We start from the raw sequence: 20,376 nt of genomic DNA, 5'->3' as shown, positions 1-20,376 counted from the left end.
ATGCCGTTTATACCGTAGACGCTGGAAATGAGATGAGAACTCCTTCTAGAATCCTCTGGTGGTTTAGCGCTGAGGGGACCGCCGTTGGTGTAAGTGGCCCCTGGGATATGGGTGATGGGTGAGCTACTGTAGCGTTGCCGGATGGAACGTTGACGCGAATCGCGCGCCAAGAGGTGAAACAGATAGACTTTGAGATGGCGGATGCGACGGATCGTCGGCACTTTTAAGCACTTATTATGAAGCCGCGATGGCTTCAAGTTGCGGTGCAGTCAAAGTATGTAAGGGCCCTATTTATCTTAGCTCCGGGGTCAATATTGATTAGTACTAATGTATAAATACTGAGCGTGGTAGAAGGGCATATGCCGATATGCTTCTTGGGTTCCAATCTATGTCAGTTTGCAGTGAGGTTCTGATTGACTCTGCTGGGTGTACCATAAGCTTAGTGCATTAGTTTATCTGTCTAGAGTGAACTCTATGTTGCCGTAGTGCTAACACCACAGTCTTAACTTTAATTTTGTAATATTGGACCTGGTAGCCTGGTTGATGGATTGGTCCTGTCGTAATCCTTCCATAGCAACTCACCTTGTCTGTATCTCGGAGATTAACCTCGCGATTACCAACTCCTATTTACTGGTAAGTTACCGCATTCGAGATGATGCTGAGATCGACGCCTGAACTGAATAACCGCAGAAAGGTACAACTTCTCTTTCTATTCATGTACAAGGTAATTGCAGAGCTGGTTCGGGAGAATATGAGCTGTTTTGCCAGAATCTGGCTACCCTAGACCAATAGTCCGAAAATAGTCTTTGTGTCAAGTCCCGCGGGCATGGGTCAAAAATTTGAATGAGACACAGCCACAGAGTTAGGGCGATGGACGCCACACATCAGCCACTCTGGACCATCAATGACTACTCATCAACGTGGCGCTCCCTTCATTGACCTAACCACATTAGTAGTAGCGCATTCTGGGCGCGTCTCGTCGCCTCAACCTCAGGCTCCTGAATGCTTAGTGAGGATTCATTGTAACAAATTCATCACCTCTCCACCACGACCCTTCACCTCGCGCATTCTTCAACATCGCTCTATCTCCTGGCTTGAGATTCCTGTCGACCTGTCCAACTCATCGGCAGATGCTCACGGGGTGCATCAGGCGCCAGGTCCAAAACTGACCGCCCTGACTTCGCTGTCGTAGCTCCTTTGTCCTTCTTTGCATAATTTCGACGCAACTGCCTAACGGGCGCAATCCATCGATTTGAGCAGCAATACCTTGTCGCTAACCTTTTAATACCCCGAGAACTCGATCACTGTATTTATAGCGACAAATACCGACACCATGGACGACTACGAGAACGAATCCGACTACGATTATGGCTACGATGAGGGTATCACTCCCGAGGACTGCTGGACCGTAATCTCGTCCTTCTTCGAGACAAAGGGTCTTGCATCGCAACAGACCGACTCCTTTGATGAATTCACCCAGACAATGGTGCAGGATCTCGTCAACGAGTACTCCACCATCACCCTCGACCAGCACAACCCTCCTGCGCCTCCTGGAGTCAACATCGCTTTGCGACGATATGAGATCAAGTTTGGGAGCGTCATGGTGTCACGTCCCTCTATGAGCGAGACTGATGGAACTGTGACCAACCTCCTACCTTACGAATGTCGTGACCGCAACCTCACCTACGCCGCACCGACCTACCTCAAGATCACCAAGAAAGTCTCCGTCGCAGTCGACAAGGAGGTCCCTTTGCACGAGATGGACGACGAGCAGCAGGCCGAGTACAAGCGAACCGGCGAAAACCCCACAAAGCTGGTTTGGGAAGTTGAGGAGGATGCTGGAAGCATAAAAGCTGAGGATGAGCCTTCGGAGATGATCTTTATCGGAAAGATGCCCATCATGGTCAAGTCCAAGATTTGCCATCTGAGCAGCCATTCTGACGAAGACCTCTTCATGCTCAATGAATGTCCTTATGATCAGGGCGGTTACTTCGTTATCAACGGCAGTGAGAAGGTCCTGATCGCCCAGGAACGTTCTGCCGCCAACATCGTTCAAGTCTTCAAGAAGGCCCAACCTAGTCCTTTCACCTACACTGCTGAAATCCGCAGTGCTCTTGAGAAGGGTTCTCGTCTTATCTCTAGTCTTACGATGAAGCTCTACGGCAAGGGAGATTCCGCACGAGGTGGTTTTGGCCAGACTATCCAGGCTACTCTGCCTTTTGTAAAGGCAGATCTCCCTGTTGCTATCGTCTTCCGAGCTCTTGGTGTTGTGTCCGATGAAGATATCTTGAATCACATTTGCTACGACCGCAACGATAGCCAGATGCTGGAAATGCTTCGCCCTTGTATTGAGGAGGCTTTCTGTGTCCAGGACCGAGAAGTTGCTCTTGACTTTATCGGAAAGCGTGGAAACAGAGATCAGGCCAGTCTCGGTCGTGAGAAGCGTGTTCGAGTTGCAAAGGATATTCTCCAGAAAGAGACCCTTCCTCACATCTCCCAGTCAGAGGGTAGTGAGACACGTAAGGCCTTCTTTTTGGGTTACATGGTGCACAAGCTTCTGCAGTGTGCTCTTGGACGTCGTGAGCCCGATGATCGCGATCACTTTGGCAAGAAGCGACTTGATTTGGCCGGTCCTCTACTGGCGAAGCTCTTCCGTGGTATCATTCGAAGGATAAACACTGAGCTCTCCAACTACCTCAAGCGATGTGTTGAGAGCAACCGAAACTTCAACTTGACTGTCGCCATCAAGCCATCAACGCTTTCCAATGGTCTCAAGTACTCTTTGGCCACTGGTAACTGGGGTGATCAGAAGAAGGCAGCAAGCTCGACAGCTGGTGTCTCTCAGGTGTTGAACAGATACACCTTTGCTTCTACCCTTTCACATTTGCGCCGAACCAATACTCCCATTGGACGAGATGGTAAATTGGCCAAGCCTCGACAGCTTCACAACACTCATTGGGGTTTGGTGTGTCCCGCCGAAACGCCTGAGGGTCAAGCTTGTGGTCTGGTCAAGAACTTGTCTCTGATGTGTTACGTCAGTGTCGGCTCTCCTGCCGAACCTCTCATTGAATTCATGATCAACAGAGGTATGGAAGTCGTTGAAGAGTACGAGCCGACAAGATATCCCCACGCTACAAAGATTTTCGTCAACGGTAGCTGGGTTGGTGTTCACGCCGACCCCAAGCATCTTGTGAATCAGGTTTTGGACACAAGACGAAAGTCGTACGTTCAATTCGAAGTATCACTTGTTCGTGATATCCGAGACCGCGAATTCAAGATCTTCTCAGATGCTGGTCGTGTCATGAGACCCGTCTTCACAGTCCACCAGGAGGATGACTATGAGAACAACATCACCAAAGGACAACTAGTGTTGACAAAGGAACATGTCAATAGGCTAGCCCAGGAGCAGGCAGAGCCACCAGCCAACCCCGAGGACAAGTTTGGATGGGATGGCTTGATTCGCGAAGGAGCTGTCGAGTATCTCGATGCTGAGGAAGAAGAGACAGCCATGATTTGCATGACGCCAGAGGATCTCGAACTTTACCGTGAACAGAAGAATGATGAAGCTACACTCACGGAAGAAGAGAAACGGGCCAAGGCAGAGGCAGAGAAGAGGGAGCAGGAAGAGGACCGCAACAAGCGATTGAAGACAAAGGTTAACCCCACAACTCACATGTACACACATTGTGAGATTCACCCCAGTATGATTCTCGGTATTTGTGCCAGTATCATTCCTTTCCCCGATCACAACCAGGTATGTATGTCCTTTGACCATGGATGGACTCAACTGACAGCAACAGTCTCCTCGTAACACCTACCAATCTGCTATGGGTAAACAAGCCATGGGTTTCTTCTTGACAAATTACTCCCGCCGCATGGACACCATGGCCAACATTCTCTACTACCCTCAAAAGCCTCTCGCCACTACCCGATCCATGGAGTTCCTCAAGTTCCGTGAATTGCCAGCTGGTCAAAATGCCATTGTCGCAATTGCTTGCTACTCAGGTTACAACCAGGAAGATTCCGTCATTATGAACCAGAGTAGTATTGATCGAGGTCTGTTCCGAAGTCTGTTCTTCCGATCGTACTCAGATCAAGAGAAGAAGGTCGGCCTTAACTACACCGAAATCTTTGAGAAGCCTTTCCAGCAGACAACACTTCGCATGAAGCATGGAACATACGACAAGCTTGATGAGGATGGTATCGTGGCACCTGGTGTCCGTGTGTCAGGTGAAGATATCATTATCGGCAAGACTGCACCCATCGACCAAGAAAACCAGGACCTTGGCACAAGAACTCAGTCGCATCAACGTCGTGATATCTCGACACCACTGCGAAGTACTGAGAACGGTATCGTTGATCAAGTCATTCTGACAGTCAACGCCGACAACGTCAAGTACGTCAAGGTTCGAGTGCGAACCACCAAGATTCCTCAAATTGGTGACAAGTTCGCTTCTCGTCACGGTCAAAAGGGTACAATCGGTGTTACATATCGACAGGAGGATATGCCTTTCAGCCGAGAAGGTCTTACTCCTGATATCATTATCAACCCTCACGCCATTCCGTCGCGAATGACAATTGCCCATTTGATTGAGTGTCTTCTTAGCAAGGTTTCAACGCTGGAAGGTATGGAGGGTGACGCTACACCATTCACTGATGTTACAGTCGATTCAGTCTCAGAACTTCTGAGGAAGCACGGCTACCAATCTCGAGGTTTCGAGGTCATGTACAATGGCCACACTGGACGAAAGCTGCGTGCCCAGGTGTTCTTCGGACCTACCTACTACCAGCGTCTCCGTCACATGGTGGACGACAAGATTCACGCTCGTGCTCGTGGACCAGTCCAGATCATGACCCGACAACCTGTCGAGGGTCGTGCTCGTGATGGTGGTCTCCGATTCGGAGAAATGGAACGTGATTGTATGATTGCTCATGGTGCCGCTGCTTTCCTGAAGGAGCGTCTGTTTGAGGTGTCGGATGCTTTCCGTGTCCACGTCTGCGAGATTTGTGGACTCATGACACCAATTGCGTAAGTTGTCCCTACAAATACCCATGAATAAGAGCTAACATGCTTCAGAAACCTGTCCAAACAGTCATTCGAATGCCGACCTTGCAAGAACAAGACCAAGATCGCGCAAATCCATATTCCCTACGCTGCCAAGCTGCTCTTCCAGGAGCTGCAGGCCATGAACATCGCCGCAAGAATGTTTACCAACAGATCTGGAGTTTCAAACCGATAGTTTAGATTGCTTACGAAAAAAAAGATTGACGATGCTTAAAATATCGGAGAGGGAAAGCTTTGGCAGCGCTGCAAGACAGGATCAGCTTGCCTGAGCTTTGTAATGTTGTGGGGAGGTTCATCATGTACAAAATAGCCAATTCGTTAGGAAATATAGCAAAAAACAACGAAATGCATTGATGCAACAAAATTCTTTAATGGCGCCGTAGTCGCTAGAGAGGAGTATGATGATATTACACTTTTTTCCAATTCACTTTTCCCGCCGTTCTTTGTGTTATCGATTCGGTAGATCTTTCTCCGCCGCTGCTATCGAGTCGTGCACTGTTTGCTCGCGCTTGTATTCTGCTTCGAGTTGCTTCTGTAAGTCAAAGTCCAATTGTCTTTCTCGCTTGATTCGTTGCTGTTCCATATCTCGAACGACGCCCTCGTGCATGGCCTACGATCATGGTTAGTTCAGGGTTCCGAGAGATGGATTGGAGGAGCAATTGGGAAGTGGCAAACGTACGGCTCGTTCGAACTTTTGCTGGAAATGTACGGCGACGATTGTGGTGACTGTGAGGAGCGATGTACCCAGTAGGGTGAGCTTTGATGCTCGAGACATGGTGCCTCAGATCTTCTTCGGGCCGGAAACGATGGATTTGTAGATCGCCGGAGAGGTTGGTCGGTTTGCGACAGGCTAATTGACCCAAATAAAGACAATTCGAGTAAAATATTTCCTGGGAAAGATTATGATCAAGTCGCAAAAGAAGGGACTTTGTCAGCCCATCATGTTTCAAGCGCACAGCGTCTCTGGCGGTTCCCACACGCGCTAAGCGCTGTAGCTCCCCCCCAAACAAGTAACGTACCTTACCTAGCGGCACCTGCGAATCAGCTGCCTGAGCTCAGCACCCGACGTAATCCTCCACCAAGTGCTTGTATGTAACCATTCGCAACACCAACTCCCATCAACAACGACGCCATCACCAACACCCCTCGAACCTGATAACACGATACTTGTCCCCCCACCGAATCGATCGCTTTATCGTCACGTTTGATACTACGACATTATGGTTAGATGCTTCACGAATAGGAGGGAGAACGATGGCTAATCATTCGTAGTCTGCCCAGAACTCAGCTGGTATTCAACAGCTGCTCAACGTATGCTGCATCGAGCGCTTTTACTGCCATCGAACGGGAAACTAATCTGTGATGTCAGGCTGAGCAAGATGCTTCCAAGATTGTCCAGAAAGGTGCGCTACAACTTCATCTCCCCTCCTTGTTTATAGCTTAACTAACAACGCTATCCAGCCCGAGAATGTAAGCGCCATTTCCTCACGAACCGATGAATTACCTGTCTAATAGCACCGAACGATAGACCGTACCAAGCGCGTCAGGGAAGCTCGCGATGAGGCCAAGCAAGAGATAGCCGACTACAAGGCCAAGAAGGAAGAAGAATATAAGAAATTCGAGGCCGAGGTACGATACCCCCCCGAAAGATACACCGTCCATCTGCGGTCTACCTCAACGATGGGAATAATACTGATGGTTGTACAGCACAGCAAGGGCAACGAGCAAGCCGAGGCCGAAGCCAACCAGGAAGCCGAGAAGCAAATCAAGAGCATCCAGGAGGCTGGCAAGAAGGGACAAGCTCAGGTCATCAAGAACCTCCTCAGCGCCGTCTTCGACGTCAACCCCGTCCCCCCCAACAAGTCCTGAACGACGGGAGCACCGCGCACACATGTTTATAATTACGAGCGTTTCAGCTTGACACAGCACGAGAGGAGATGCAAATAGACGAGGAGGATTTGTGTTACAAAGACCAAATTGCGTGGTCCCGCCCTGCCAGCGTTTTTCCCTTTCTAAAAGGAAAACGTACATCTTGAATTATTAAAGTTATTTTTCTACTGGACAAACTCTACTAGAGTGCTCAACATGTCCCTCAGATCCTGGTTCTCCTCCGTGGTGTCTAGAGCGTCTAGCTGCTCCTTTAGTGTACGGCCGATTACAGAGACCTTTTCGTCGCGCTCGGCTAGAATTTGTCTGATCTTGCGTGCTGCTCCTGTGTCTTCTGCTACTAACCACGCGAGAACTGTATCGATGGTCTGTAGTATGAAGAGACCGGCGTCGATTCTCCGCGATAGCCATTCTAGCTCTGCTGCTTCACGGTCATCTTCTGAAGTAGTGGCTTTCTCAGCGTCATTTTGCTGCTCTGCTAGTGAAATGCGAGCGACGTAGTCTCGTCGGAATTTGATGAGTTTGGAGATCTTTTCGTAGTCCTTTTCCACAAACTTGGCTAGTGTTCGTATCCTCTCCGCGGAATTAGCTGGTAGGAGGCGTAGCATTGAGGCGAAGATCTCGACCAGATGTTCTGCTAAGCGATGATCTTGCGTCTTCATGAAGAGGGTAAAAAGACCCTTGAGACCACCGGCCTCGACAATCTTTTTACAGACGTCTACACCGGCGATACCGCCTGCAGCGTGGTTGAGGAGACGAAGAGCAGGTGGTTTGCTCTTCTTTCCCTCTTTGAGCATGATAAGACAGAGTTCTACACCTTCTGCGTCGATGAATTTTGCCTTTCCTGCAGCTTCATCTGCTAGGCATGTTAGGGATGCGAATATGTTCTCCATGTACTCTTCTTCATCGCCGCCCTTGTCGGGATCGCGTCGTCGGTAGGGAGCGATGAGCTGGAGAAGCAAGTCGACGGCATCGAGGTCTATGAGTTTCGTGCGATTTGCGACGGACATTTGGGCGAGGATGGCTAGGATTTCTGCAGCGTATTGCTTGTTTTGGGAGACAGTGTCTTCCTTTCGTTGGATGCGTTGGAGGAGCCATTGTAGGAGCTTCTCATCTTCTCCAACGCGCTCAGCGACTGATTGTCGGGAGCACAAGTTCTCGATGAGTCCTAGGGCATGGTAGATACCGTTGCGATCTGATTCATCATCCTCGTTCAGGCGTGAGAAGTTGGAGACCAGTAAACTGAGGAGATCTGCCTCCATCATGGCATCTACCAGCACATTCCACTGCTCATCCTCCGCCGCGACGTCTTCGTCTGTCAACTCGCCCATAATCTCGATCGCATCGATGGCAATATCGGTGTTCTCGTGCGCCAGCAGACCGACAACACTAGCTACGCACTCTAGCTTGACGAACTCAGGGTACAGTTCAGGATGTTCAGACAGCAGCGACAGCCCCTTGATGTCGGCATCTAGATCAGCCTCACTGCCAATAAACTTCTGCGGTTGGTCTTCGAACTTGGCGCGAAGCTCGGCGTTCTTGTTGATGTGCCTCTCCAGGTTGGTTAGCGTTTTTCGCAACCATGCTACATCGATCTTTTCAGGCGCTTGGCCAGCATCGGCTTCCTCTACGTAATCGAGGATCTCTGATTCTTGTTTTGTGATACCACCGCCGAAGAAGCGACCTTCGTCATCGTCGGGAGGTAGGTCGGGACCGAAATCTTCGTCGTCGGCGGGAGGAGGTGCTGGGCCAGCTTCCATGTCTTCGTCTTCGTCTGGCGCATCGTTGACTTGGGCATGGCGATTCGAGCCGTTGGCGTTTATCTTTGCTGATTTGTAGATTTCATCTAGAGATTGTAAGTAAAAGTTCGAGACGAGGAAATGTTTAGTTGGGGCTTACTTGGATCTCGAATGGGATCAAGCTTGCGCTTCCCCGAGATGCCTGAGCTCTAGAATTTGTTAGGCGGTATTGAACTTGGAGATTGAAGTAAACAAACCTTGAAAATATCATCAACGCTCGCCATGGCAAAAAACAATTGAGATACAGAGCGAAAGAAATACTAGAATTCGTGCTCGATATTGGTAGGTGATCAAATTATCCGTTCGCGATCGGCGATACCTTTCAGCGGCGCGCTCAAGCTGGAGCTGATGATGTCTGATGTCGGTTACAATTCTTACATAAGGCAACGAAACGCGCTAAAACTGAAGCACGACAGCGTCGTCCAGGGGGTCCAGGGTGATTCCGCACAGTGCTCCCGCTAAAGCAAGGGCCTTAGGGGATAAGACAACACCGAACCTTGATATAAGGTATTAAAATAAATCGAGCAAAGAGTCCACTAAACCTCGGCTAGATTTGCCTAAGTATTTTCATCACCTACTGGTAAAGTCCAGAATTTTCTTCCCTCCGTTAGGGATCAAAGGGTCAGACACGCGGCACACACAGGCCAGGCAGGACACCTAGGATCAGCCGATACTATGGAATACTTGGCCGAAGCGCTGGGGTAGGGCGATGCACAGGTCAACTGCCGGTCACTCGGCATAATGCGCTATCTTGTCACAGATTAGAGACACAGAGGAACATGCGCATCCCTACAGTACCAGCACCTCTAGGTTCCGATACCTCCAAACCACCAACCAAAACCCCGAGATGCAGGTACGGCTCGTCCCCTGACATGGATGGGCTGGGTTATCTGTTCCCTGAGCCGGGCTGACTGGTCGGTCTGTCTTCTGGCACGAACTTGAGTTGTTTAATGTTTGACTTGTGTCTTTTTAACTTCTACAACGTCCCCTTTTTGTTTCGACAGCGAGTGTTGCATTTTTTCATTGCGAATACGAACGATAGAGAGAGGTAGAGCGACATGAGAATGCAAATCTGCCACGATATTCAACTTGGGATCTACAACTTTTTTACGACAAGCAAACTTACTTGTTCTGTTCTGTACCTGAACTAAGTTAATTGCGCCGGAAGCGGACCCCCCATCTCCACGACACCCGCCCGACCTCTCACTGGAGAACAAGTCTGTCACTGCTGAGGTGCTGCTGCCAATCGCGAGGTGAGGTGGAAAAGGCCGGGGCTTCCACTAACCTCCACTAACCTAAGCCTTAGCAGTCCAAGGTCCCCTAAAATCGCCTACGACTGGAGTACAAGGGAAAGGGGGGAAATCGTTGGCTTTTTGGTGAGGATCCAGTAGAATCAATCGCTTGACTGGATTGGATCGGATTGGATTGCATTCGGTCGTCTTGGCTTGGCTCTTTTTAGAAGATCGATTTCATTTTCAAAGAGGATGCACGACGGTCAGATCTCGTCTTCTCCTCGTCAATTTCTCAATCACAATCACCATCACAATCACCACCACAACCAACGTCCGAGCGCGTCTCCCTCTTCTGCTGTTACCGCTACAGTCCCGCCGTCTTGGGCCTTGCCTGCCTATGCGTCCTCCGCTTCCGTATCGACCGACTCTAGACCAGCGACTGCGACTGGTAGATCCCATTATTATCCTCATCGCGACCCGTCGAGATCTGCGCTTTCGCCCTCGCCCTCTCCCTCGCTAAACACCCATCCTCATCACAAGGGCCCGGGTCCCCGTCTGCCACGAACTTCCTCACTTCTCCCTCCGCCCCATATCGAACCTTCGCCGAGAGCTGTAACTTTCCAGAGATCGGATCGCTTATCGCCCACTCCCACGCCCACGCCCACGCCTGGCAGCAGCAGCAACGGGAACGGAAACGGGAACGGGAACGGAATCCCCCACAACGCCGCCGAGAGCTCATGGTTATTGAATCGTCTCTCGTCTTCGACTGTGTCCACGAATTTCAGTCGTGTTTCGGCGCTACCCCCCCGCGCCAACCATACCAGTTCGCGACTCGGTAAAAGCCCCAGTATCGATGCGACCACTTTCATTGACAACTCTCCACCGCCTTCCAAACCATCCCCTCGGAAACTCCAGAAGAATCACCGTCCAAGTACATCTGTCTCCAACCCCGACACCTTCATTTTTAGGCCCTCAGAGGATCGAACTCAGTTACCGCAATCCCTGCCGCTAATCGTAACATTATCGCCCTTGGAGGCGCCCGCTGCGCTAAGCGATATACTCAACGTCAAACCTGAAGGGGCTGGCCCTGGCTCTGGTACGAGTGAGCCTGGGCGATCAACAGGCGCCCGCCAGGGGGGACAGTCCCTGAAGCAATTCGACAATTCAGACTCTCCAGCGCGATCCGTTACTTCAACGCCGGGCAGTGCACGCTCAATGGCTGCATACCGACCCAATATGCAGTACGATCAGGACCAAGAGGCTTACCCGCCTCAAAGGGGGCACTCCAGGAGTCGTTCTGGAAAAGGAAGCAATGATAAGGGGCGCGCCAAACCGCCATCTCAAAAGGCCATGTTACATCGTGCCTTGCAGAAGGCGAATACAGCGGTCCAGTTGGATAATGCACAGAATTTTAAGGGCGCACGAGAAGCTTATGCGGAGGCTTGCGACCTCCTGCAGCAGGTACTACAAAAGACAACTGCCGATGAGGATAAACGCAAGCTGGAAGCAATTGTAAGAACATGCCAGGTCATCGACACCTCATACTAACTTGGACAGCGACGAACTTATACGAGCCGAATTGATGAGTTGGATCAAATGGCACCCTGGCAAGAAGAGGAGACCAAGGCGCTGCCCGCACGCCCTGAGAGTTTAGCACAGCATTCCGAGTCCGAGTCTGTATTACGATTGGATGATGATGATGATGATGAACCTAATGATACCGCTGTCTTTGACACCGCTACAGCTGCCAGAATTGATGGTCACAGCCCTCAACCTCGAATCGTCAATTCACCGCCACGAGATGATAGCCAAGGCTATAGGAGACGTAGCGCTCAGAACAAGCCAAAACCTATCGTTACAAGTCTTACACCCGAGCCTGGACTTCTTCAGTCATCCTTTTCACGATCACCAGTTCGACTTCGCACTCCTGAGCATTTCCTCCCACAACGGCCCGCGGATCCATACATGCCAGCTCCGCTATCCCCCAGACGCCCGCTATCTCCAGCAAAAGAAGTCGATGACATGGACGAGCCCGTGCGAACCGATTTCTCCATGAGCCATGACCAGCAGAACGACCATGCGCAAGAGCATAACGTGCCGCAAACGCATTTCCGGGAAGATAGCATGAACTCTTGGTTGGACCCCATTGACGAATCAGGAGGCTCGACTGCATCATCTGTTCATTCGCGTACTTCATCGCTTGGTTTCAGAAGGAAGCACATTCGGAGTGTTAGTGGAGAAACCGAGGCTGAATTCGATACCGCATTGGACGCAGCTATTGAGGCTGCCTATGATGATGGGTATGAACCAATGAGTCCAATAGACCAAAGAAGAACGGTGTCCGTAGACGCTGGCGAGGAAGTAATAGCCAATGCTATGCGCAAGGTTGAACTTGCTCGTCAAAAAGTTAGAGAGACTGAGCAAGAACTTTATGAGATGGAGAGGGATAACCGTTCTCAACCGCAATACCAGTCTTATGAGTACCAAGGGACACCCAACGACTTTTATAACGATAACTCATCCGACGAAGAAGAGAGGATTTTGGATGAGATTGCGCGAGACTACGGTCTCGAATCATATAGACATCGCCCACCACCACCTCGAGAGTCTGACTCTAGCGGCGTGACTTCACGTACATGGCACAGCTCACAAGGATCGAATCCTCCAACGGGAGCTACTTCACTCTCTACCGTTACAGAACTACCACCACCCTTGACGCATCTTACACATGGCCCAGCTGCCCCTCCACCAACACAGTCTTTACCTGAACTACCTCAACGACCTGGATCATCCGCGCAAAGTGTACGAAATAGACGTCTTTCAGGACAGAACCCGAAACAACTAAAGATTGAAACCTCCAAGCTCGCTCTTCCTATGCAGAGCTATGCCGATGCCAACCAGGCTAAGTCTGCTCCTCTAAGCAGTCAGAACGTTGACGCCACAGTTGAGCCGGATACGAAGGCTGCGAGTGCGAAACATAGACAACCTTCGCCACCGTTGTTCGAAGCCAGCCCGACGGATATGACAGGATCTCGACCTACGCCATCGCCGTTTGGACAATTGGGCTCAGAGAAGGGCGATGACGACATCACCGGCTCTCCCAATACAAGAAAATTGAGAAAGAACTTTTCGTCCTCGAGTCTTCGAAGCATGAAGAGTCGCAACATGTCATTGACACATCTGGAAGAAGGCTCGGATTTGTCTCCTGGAACCCCAGGAAGTAATCCCTTTGGATCTCTCAATGCTCCGTCAGTTCCAGCTCTGCCTACACCTCTTGCTACGAGCTTCCGTGATCGATCAGAAACAAACGCGGCTGGGCTGTCATTGTTTGACGATCACTTCTACTCTCCGACAAGTCCTGGCTCGCCTAATCCGCTCATTTCCGATCCTCCGGCTCCTCTTGAACCCTGCCCTACTGACTTTATGCTACGGCCTTTCTGGCTGATGCGATGTCTTTACCAGACATTGGCTCATCCACGGGGCGGCTACATCAGCAGCAAGCTCTTTGTATCTAGGGATGTTTGGAGGGTGAAGGGAGTGAAGCTCAAGAACATCGAGGACAAGGTGGCCAACTGCGATTTCCTCACAGCTGCTCTGCTGAAGATCGCGAGAGTGGATACCTATGATGCAGATGCAGTCTTGGAAGAGATGCAATCCCTGGAGGGCATTCTCGAACAAGTCCAAACAGCACTGAGTCGCAAACTTGGCAATGAAGTTGGCGTCCATGGATCTGGAGCACTGTTCAAGGACGCGTCCACCGGCGATGGAGATGCAGCTACTGGCGTGCCGCGATCAGCGAGTGTTTCTGGGAAATCCTCCTTCTCATGGCGACGTCTTCGTTCGAAGAACTCCGCAGTCGGACTTGGTGGCTCATACATGAGCCGTATTAACACGGAAACGTCTAAGGAAATACCCAGCATTGCCAGTCTGCCAATGACACCTACCCCAACGAATCGCCCCCCCAAGCGGGATCTGGCACAGGTCCAATTTACAGGTCCGAACGCAATGTACATGAGCTCATTGGCACGCTTGTTTGATGCAGCTCAAGCTATTGGTAAGTTCACCACCCCCGGGGTATACTTCGAATGCTAATCGGAAGCAGATCAAATAGCTAGACAAGTCGAGGATCCTGGATTGCGACACGCCGACAAGACGCAAGTTGGCCTGGAGCTATGTACTCGACATGCAGCGGAATTCTTCGGGTTCTACGTGTGTAGATTTGTCCTGTCGGATTTGGGGTTGTTGCTAGACAAGTATCTCAAGCGTGGCAGTGAATGGGTTCTCACATGATTGGGATGATAGATGGACTGGACTCTGTACGAAGCACTTGGACCAAAGAGATGATTGAACTTGGGACGCAGACGGATGAAACTTGGAACGATGGAGACGGAACGATCTTGAACTTTTGGAATGGGAATGAAATGGGATGGAACGAATGGGTCGTTATAATGCATGGGCAAGGCGTGATGCATTCGGTTTTCTTCTTGGCCAACCAAGTACTTAGATATATCCCGCGTGACGGGAAAAAGGCTCGATACCCAAGCGATCTATATGTTTCACCGTTGAAGTTTAGTTTTATGAAATGGGTGGGATTGGATGAATAGCATTGTGATAGGTTCTCCTGGCAGTGTGTGTGTTGACGGGCAGGCATACAATTTGATGATGTGTACAGTTGGTGCTTGTGTGTGGTGCACGATGGCTTGCGTTTGAGTAGGCAGTCTGTTTATGGTTAAGGAGAGTTAAACTTACTTTTAAGTCTATGAGTTCCGTGCTGAGTATTATAATTGTGAGTATTTCCGTTCCATTCTCCCTTGCCCAGCATCTTAAGATGGATGGCGCCCGGTAATATCACGGGAATAGACTGCGGGACGACGGCAGGGTACGTACCTCCACCACCTCAGAAGGATTTCATGCATCATGGGGAAATCTTCAATCTCGAATTGCGCCTCAACAACTCCACCATTAACTCCTCCTCAGCCATTGAATTGGCCTGAACCACCGCCTACTTCAAAATATTGGCCAAATGCGCCCTAGAAAAGTCTAGATGAGCCTCGCTTGGAGCGCTGGCCGTGCCTGGAGTCGGCAATGCCTCTCACAAGCGCTCACACCGAGGATATACGCAAACCTGCGTCGATACGCCACGAAACCTACGCCCGCTGAACTCGAAGCCCGAATCGCCGCCATCCCCATCGAGCGATACCGTAATTTCTGCATCGTGGCGCATATTGACCATGGGAAGAGTACGCTGAGCGATCGGTTGTTGGAGTACACTGGTACGATATCTGCTAGCGATGCGAATAAGCAGATTCTGGACAAGCTTGATGTAGAGCGGGAGCGAGGTATTACCGTCAAGGCGCAGACGTGTACTATGATCCACAAGCACAATGGGCAAGATTATCTGCTTCATCTTGTTGATACGCCTGGGCACGTGGACTTTAGAGCTGAAGTTACAAGATCGTATGCTAGTTGCGGTGGAGCGTTGCTTCTCGTTGATGCATCGCAGGGTATTCAGGCACAGACTGTGTCAAACTTCCATCTTGCGTTTGCGCAGGATTTGGCGCTTGTTCCGGTGGTGAACAAGATCGACATGCCAGCTGCAGATGTACCGCGAGTACTACAACAAATGAAGGATAGTTTTGAGCTCGACCCCAAAGACGCTATTATGCTCAGCGCCAAAACGGGGAAGGGTGTGCCGGATGTTTTGCCCGCTGTTATAGAGAGGATTCCTCATCCTGTCGGCGACGAGAAGAAGCCGCTGAAGATGATGTTGGTGGATTCATGGTACGATAACTTCCGCGGTGTAGTGCTGCTGGTGAGGCTCTTCGATGGTACGATCAAAGCGGGTGATAACGTTGTTTCTTTGGGGACGGGGATGAAGTACACTGTTGGACAGGTTGGCATTCAGTATCCGCATGCTATTCCCCAAGCGACTCTCAGCGCCGGACAAGTTGGCTACGTGTACTTCAACCCAGGTATGAAGAAGATCCAAGACGCTAAGCTAGGCGATACATTCACCTTCGTCGGGTCCGAGGAAAAAGTCGAGCCGTACCCTGGTTTCGAGGAGCCCAAGCCCATGGTCTTCGTCGCAGCGTTCCCCACGGACCAAAGTGACTACAGTCGTTTGGCTGATAGTATCGGGCAGCTCGTACTTAATGACAGGAGTGTTACGCTGCAGAAGGATCACTCTGAAGCCCTCGGTGCAGGCTGGCGATTAGGCTTCTTGGGCAGTTTGCACTGCTCTGTGTTCCAGGATCGGCTGAGGCAGGAACATGGGAAGAGTGTTATTTTGACGGAGCCGACTGTGCCATCGAAGATTATATGGCCTGACGGATCGGAGGAGATAGTGTCGAATCCGGCGCTGTTTCCGGAGACGAGTAATCCGAAAGTGAAGCAGTCACAGCTGTTCGAGCCGTAAGTCTATCGAGCTTGTCATATTGAGCGTTACTGACTGTGTTAGATATGTCACTGCTACAATCACCATGCCAGAGGAATATCTCGGACGCGTGATTGAGCTCTGCGAAGCGAATCGTGGAGAACAGAAGAGTTTAGAGTTCTTCCATACCACGCAGGTTATTCTACAGTACGAGATTCCAACGGCTCAATTAGTCGATGATCTGTTTGGAAAGCTCAAGAGCGTAACGTATGTTTTGTATCTCAGGTGTTTTGAGACTGTGCTAATGTGTTTGTAGCAAGGGATACGCGACGCTGGATTATGAAGATGCAGGTTGGCGGGAGAGTAACCTTGTCAAGTTGCAGCTGTTGGTGAACAGACAGCCTGTCGATGCGATTTGTAAGGTCGTTCATTCATCGCAGGTTGATAGGCTTGGGAGACAGTGGGTTACCAAGTTCAAGGAGCATGTTGATCGTCAACATTTCGGTACGTTTTCCCCTTCATAGCTCACCTAGACTCACTACTGATGCTCTGCAGAGGTCGTTATCCAAGCTACAGCAGGTAATCGCATCGTAGCGCGAGAAACCATCAAGCCCTTCCGTAAGGATGTTCTTGCAAAGTTACATGCTGCTGATGTATCGAGAAGAAGAAAGCTGCTGGAGAAACAAAAGGAGGGTAGGAAGAGGTTACGCGCTGTGGGTAATGTCATTATCGACCAGTCGGCCTTCCAGAGCTTCATGTCGAGATGAGTGTTGGATAGTGTACTATAGTGTAACATCATGACTGGATGATAGATAAAAGATGAACTGTTCTTGACTTAGATCCATTATATGATCTACGTGAAGGCCTTTGACTCAACAACATTATCACCCATCTACGCCTTCGCCACAGCATCATACCCCGGATCCTCCTCCGGCAAATCAAGCCCCAGCTCAACAGTCTCCGTAAACGACAACCCCATCCCTCCCGCCTTCGTCTCCTCCCGTTGTTTGATCCCCTTGTCCTCAAAGTCAAAAACACGATAATCACTATTAAAGAACCAATACCCCGCAACGCCCAATCTCAAGAATCCAGCGTGCGATACCACGAAAATGAGCTTCTCGGGTCTTTTCTTCAGATCCTCCAGGGCGCGCTGACCGCGAGCGAGGATGGACTTCTTGGTGTACCAGTATCGCTCTGCGGAGGGTGATGTCTTGTCTGGCCAGAGGGGATCGACGGAGGAGAGGTTTACTTTTGGGAAGGAGGGGGATATGGAGGGGAGGGGACTTCCTGTGTCACAAGGCTTGGAAGAGTTTTCTAGTGATTGTGAGTGAGGTTGTGATGGGGGAGAATTGGGGGAATTACCTTGCCAGTCTGCGTTGCCATCAATCTTAACACCCCGCTCGACAAGCCAGCCCAACGCAAGCATAGCAGTCTGCATCGTACGCCGCATGGGACTAACAACGATAGCTACATCTTCTGTATTATCGATCTTGTCTGAGAATGTAGAGATCAAGTTCTCTCTCAGAAGAGCGCATTGCTCTTCGCCCTTTTCCGTGAGCGGAGGATCAGCCAGTGACCATTCTTGTACACATTGTCAGTAATATTCTAGAGGTTGTGTGAGGGGAGACTTATGAGCGACATTGTGAAGAGCCTGAGCGTGGCGGATGAGTACGATAGTAGGAGCCATTGTAACTGTAAGTGATGATGTTGAAGTGAAGTGAAGAGCGGTGATGGGTCCGCTTTCGGAGAGGACGATTGGTCATGACGACTTGAAGCTCAATTGACTTTATAACGTGCACACTCAACAACGACTCCTCAATATTAGGGAATAATAATTAGAGATTTATTATTACAATTATTCGTCTTCCATATCTAATCTAATTGTAAATGTCTATCTATCGCTTAAATTGCTAAAAGAGCTGCGACGCCAACTATCATGCCCATTAGAGATGCGCCCTTTGACGAGGCTGCGTTGTCTGTCGATGATGGCGCTGCGGCGTCTGATGATGCTTCACCGGCTGTGGCTCGACCTGAGGCTGAGGTTGAGTCTGTGGTAGAGGTTGCATCGGCTGTGGTGGATGCAGCAGCAGTGGTCGAAGCATCCTTTGTTGTTGAGACTGTTGAAGAGGCCTTTGCTGTTGACGCAGCTTCGGTGGTTGACTCTGTCTCCTCCTTTGTACTCGTCTCCTTGGCCGTGCTCTTCACCTTTGTACTCGTCTTAGTCGCAGCTGTGGTAGTAGTAGTTGACTCCTCCCCAACCCTCTCCTTCACCCACGCCGCGACATCATCAGTAAACACATCAAAGTAATTAAGATGTGTCTCGACCTCATCGCCCTTGGCACAAATCGGATCCGTCTCAACGCAGTAATTCCGGAAGACATCCCCATAACTCGCCAGGTTCTCCAACATGTCCGCGGGTCTAGGAAACAGGCCATCCTTCCCCTTGCCAGAGAGCACATTGTACGGCTGATCCTTGGTATGTCGCGTATCGCCAAACACCATGGCAGCAACAATCTTGCTTCCAGGCAGTGTCTTGGGACTCAGGCCCTGCAGATCAGGCTCCACGCAGTTCTGGAAGAAGACGCCGCCTCCGCCGCCGAGGATGTCGCCGACGACTTGGCCGCCCTGCGAGTAGCCGCTCACCACGAGTTTAGAGTCTGGACACTTCTTGTTGTACGCTGTGATCTGCTTGATACCATTCTTGACACCCTCCGTGACAGAATTGCAGAATGGATCTTCGAGAGCGTTCTGGAACTGGATATCTTCATAGTCGCAGCTCTTTAAACCACTGCAGATAGCACCGGCGAGTTTTCCCTGTCGTCCTGGGTAAGGCTCATTGTTGCCCTTTGCAAGAAAGATGTGCACGTCTTTACAGTCGTCGCGTATGCCAATGGCATTGACTGTAGTAGCAGCGATGAGAAGAAGGGTAGTGTGCATTTTGACGATGATAATGATGAAAGAAAGTAAACAAAGAAAGAATTTAAAAAAAAAAAAATATCACGATAAGAGAAGAGTAGACACGAACCGAGACAAGGAACGAGGTTGCCGGTCACAGAACCTGTTTCATCAGCTGAACAAGGATCCCCTGAAGACGCCCCGGGTTTTAATCTATCTTCGCCCACAACCAACCACAAAAAAATATGGGACGAGATCGACCTGCAGGCAAATTTGCGCTGCGATAACGGGGCTAATCAGGCTAATCACGACACGTCAAAAAGAAATGGGGACTCGTTCGTATACTCCATAAACGAGTCTAATGAATCTCGTTTTTTATCCACTTGAGATGTCATCCAAGGGACGAACATGATCTGAATCGATGGGGTAGAAAATGTCTCTCAAGCGAGTGCTGACTGAGTCAGTTGAACGAGAAGCGAGGACTAGTGGGAGTCTCTTCTGACAGACCAGCCCAGACTAGGTAGACGATCTGGATCTCGTTTAGCGATCAGAGTCTGCCGAGCATGTCTTGAATCGTGACTGTCATGCCTAATGGACATGGACTCACCGTGGCCTCGGGTGAGAAGACACAAGACACTTGGCATTATCTAGCCAAAGACCCTGCAGAGTTTATACAGAATTGTCAATTGTCTTGTCTTCAAGCTTAAGTGTTGAGCTCTGCCACTTACACCAATCCGGGTAGAGTATCTCGCGATCTGCGATTACGCGTCGTGGCTCGGATGGGTTGTTGCATCTGAAGCTGTATGGGTGAACTATAAGCCGACGTTGACTTAGATGTATGGGACGTGCGTTGAACTCCCATACAATGGCATCTCATCACGTCTCGATGCCTCTAAGATGCTATCCTTGGTCTGGTTCTTGAGCGTCTCATCGCTGTCACATCAATCGCTGAGACTCTCATTGAGTCTCCTCTTCTCTGCTTCATAAAGGTCTACCCTTATCTTCATTTTGTCTCCATCCCTACAAAGCTGTTCAGTTGTCCTTCTTGGTTCCCCAGGATCTTTGCGGAATCACCAGTGGGTTGCTTCGTAGCTGCCTCATGACTGCTCTCGACGTCAATGCAGG

General features: G+C 50.2%; 8 protein-coding genes across 8 annotated transcripts; 4 read left to right on the top strand and 4 right to left on the bottom strand.

Moving 5' to 3' along the window:
* Positions 1-1,333: 1,333 nt before the first annotated feature.
* Positions 1,334-5,240, top strand: RPB2 (DNA-directed RNA polymerase II subunit RPB2; the record flags this gene model as incomplete). Its single annotated transcript, XM_044822802.1, has 3 exons — positions 1,334-3,754; positions 3,801-5,029; positions 5,078-5,240. 3 exons carry the CDS (start codon positions 1,334-1,336, stop codon positions 5,238-5,240), a joined length of 3,813 nt encoding a protein of 1,270 aa, XP_044681293.1.
* A 273-nt stretch (positions 5,241-5,513) lies between these two features.
* J7337_005119 (uncharacterized protein) lies at positions 5,514-5,840 on the bottom strand (the record flags this gene model as incomplete). The annotated part of the gene is made up of 2 exons (XM_044822801.1): positions 5,514-5,675; positions 5,745-5,840. The coding sequence occupies 2 exons, from the start codon at positions 5,838-5,840 to the stop codon at positions 5,514-5,516; spliced, it is 258 nt and encodes an 85-aa protein (XP_044681292.1).
* Positions 5,841-6,285: 445 nt separating this feature from the next.
* J7337_005118 (uncharacterized protein) lies at positions 6,286-6,934 on the top strand (the record flags this gene model as incomplete). The annotated part of the gene is made up of 6 exons (XM_044822800.1): positions 6,286-6,288; positions 6,338-6,376; positions 6,435-6,468; positions 6,527-6,535; positions 6,594-6,694; positions 6,773-6,934. 6 exons carry the CDS (start codon positions 6,286-6,288, stop codon positions 6,932-6,934), a joined length of 348 nt encoding a protein of 115 aa, XP_044681291.1.
* Positions 6,935-7,119: 185 nt separating this feature from the next.
* Positions 7,120-8,975, bottom strand: J7337_005117 (uncharacterized protein; the record flags this gene model as incomplete). The annotated part of the gene is made up of 3 exons (XM_044822799.1): positions 7,120-8,798; positions 8,852-8,900; positions 8,949-8,975. The coding sequence occupies 3 exons, from the start codon at positions 8,973-8,975 to the stop codon at positions 7,120-7,122; spliced, it is 1,755 nt and encodes a 584-aa protein (XP_044681290.1).
* Positions 8,976-11,219: 2,244 nt separating this feature from the next.
* Positions 11,220-14,273, top strand: J7337_005116 (uncharacterized protein; the record flags this gene model as incomplete). The annotated part of the gene is made up of 3 exons (XM_044822798.1): positions 11,220-11,495; positions 11,541-14,037; positions 14,095-14,273. 3 exons carry the CDS (start codon positions 11,220-11,222, stop codon positions 14,271-14,273), a joined length of 2,952 nt encoding a protein of 983 aa, XP_044681289.1.
* Positions 14,274-15,027: 754 nt separating this feature from the next.
* Positions 15,028-17,123, top strand: GUF1 (Translation factor guf1 mitochondrial; the record flags this gene model as incomplete). Its single annotated transcript, XM_044822797.1, has 4 exons — positions 15,028-16,394; positions 16,441-16,623; positions 16,673-16,860; positions 16,912-17,123. 4 exons carry the CDS (start codon positions 15,028-15,030, stop codon positions 17,121-17,123), a joined length of 1,950 nt encoding a protein of 649 aa, XP_044681288.1.
* A 125-nt stretch (positions 17,124-17,248) lies between these two features.
* Positions 17,249-17,997, bottom strand: J7337_005114 (uncharacterized protein; the record flags this gene model as incomplete). The annotated part of the gene is made up of 3 exons (XM_044822796.1): positions 17,249-17,604; positions 17,719-17,937; positions 17,985-17,997. 3 exons carry the CDS (start codon positions 17,995-17,997, stop codon positions 17,249-17,251), a joined length of 588 nt encoding a protein of 195 aa, XP_044681287.1.
* A 214-nt stretch (positions 17,998-18,211) lies between these two features.
* On the bottom strand, positions 18,212-19,293 carry J7337_005113 (uncharacterized protein; the record flags this gene model as incomplete). The annotated part of the gene is made up of 2 exons (XM_044822795.1): positions 18,212-18,247; positions 18,289-19,293. The coding sequence occupies 2 exons, from the start codon at positions 19,291-19,293 to the stop codon at positions 18,212-18,214; spliced, it is 1,041 nt and encodes a 346-aa protein (XP_044681286.1).
* Between the last annotated feature and the right edge of the window lie 1,083 nt (positions 19,294-20,376).

Source organism: Fusarium musae, chromosome 4, assembly GCF_019915245.1.
Source record: "Fusarium musae strain F31 chromosome 4, whole genome shotgun sequence".
NCBI classification, from domain to species: domain Eukaryota; kingdom Fungi; phylum Ascomycota; class Sordariomycetes; order Hypocreales; family Nectriaceae; genus Fusarium; species Fusarium musae.
The sequence above is the reverse complement of the archived record's forward strand: the minus strand, read 5'-3'. Positions and strand labels throughout refer to the sequence as shown.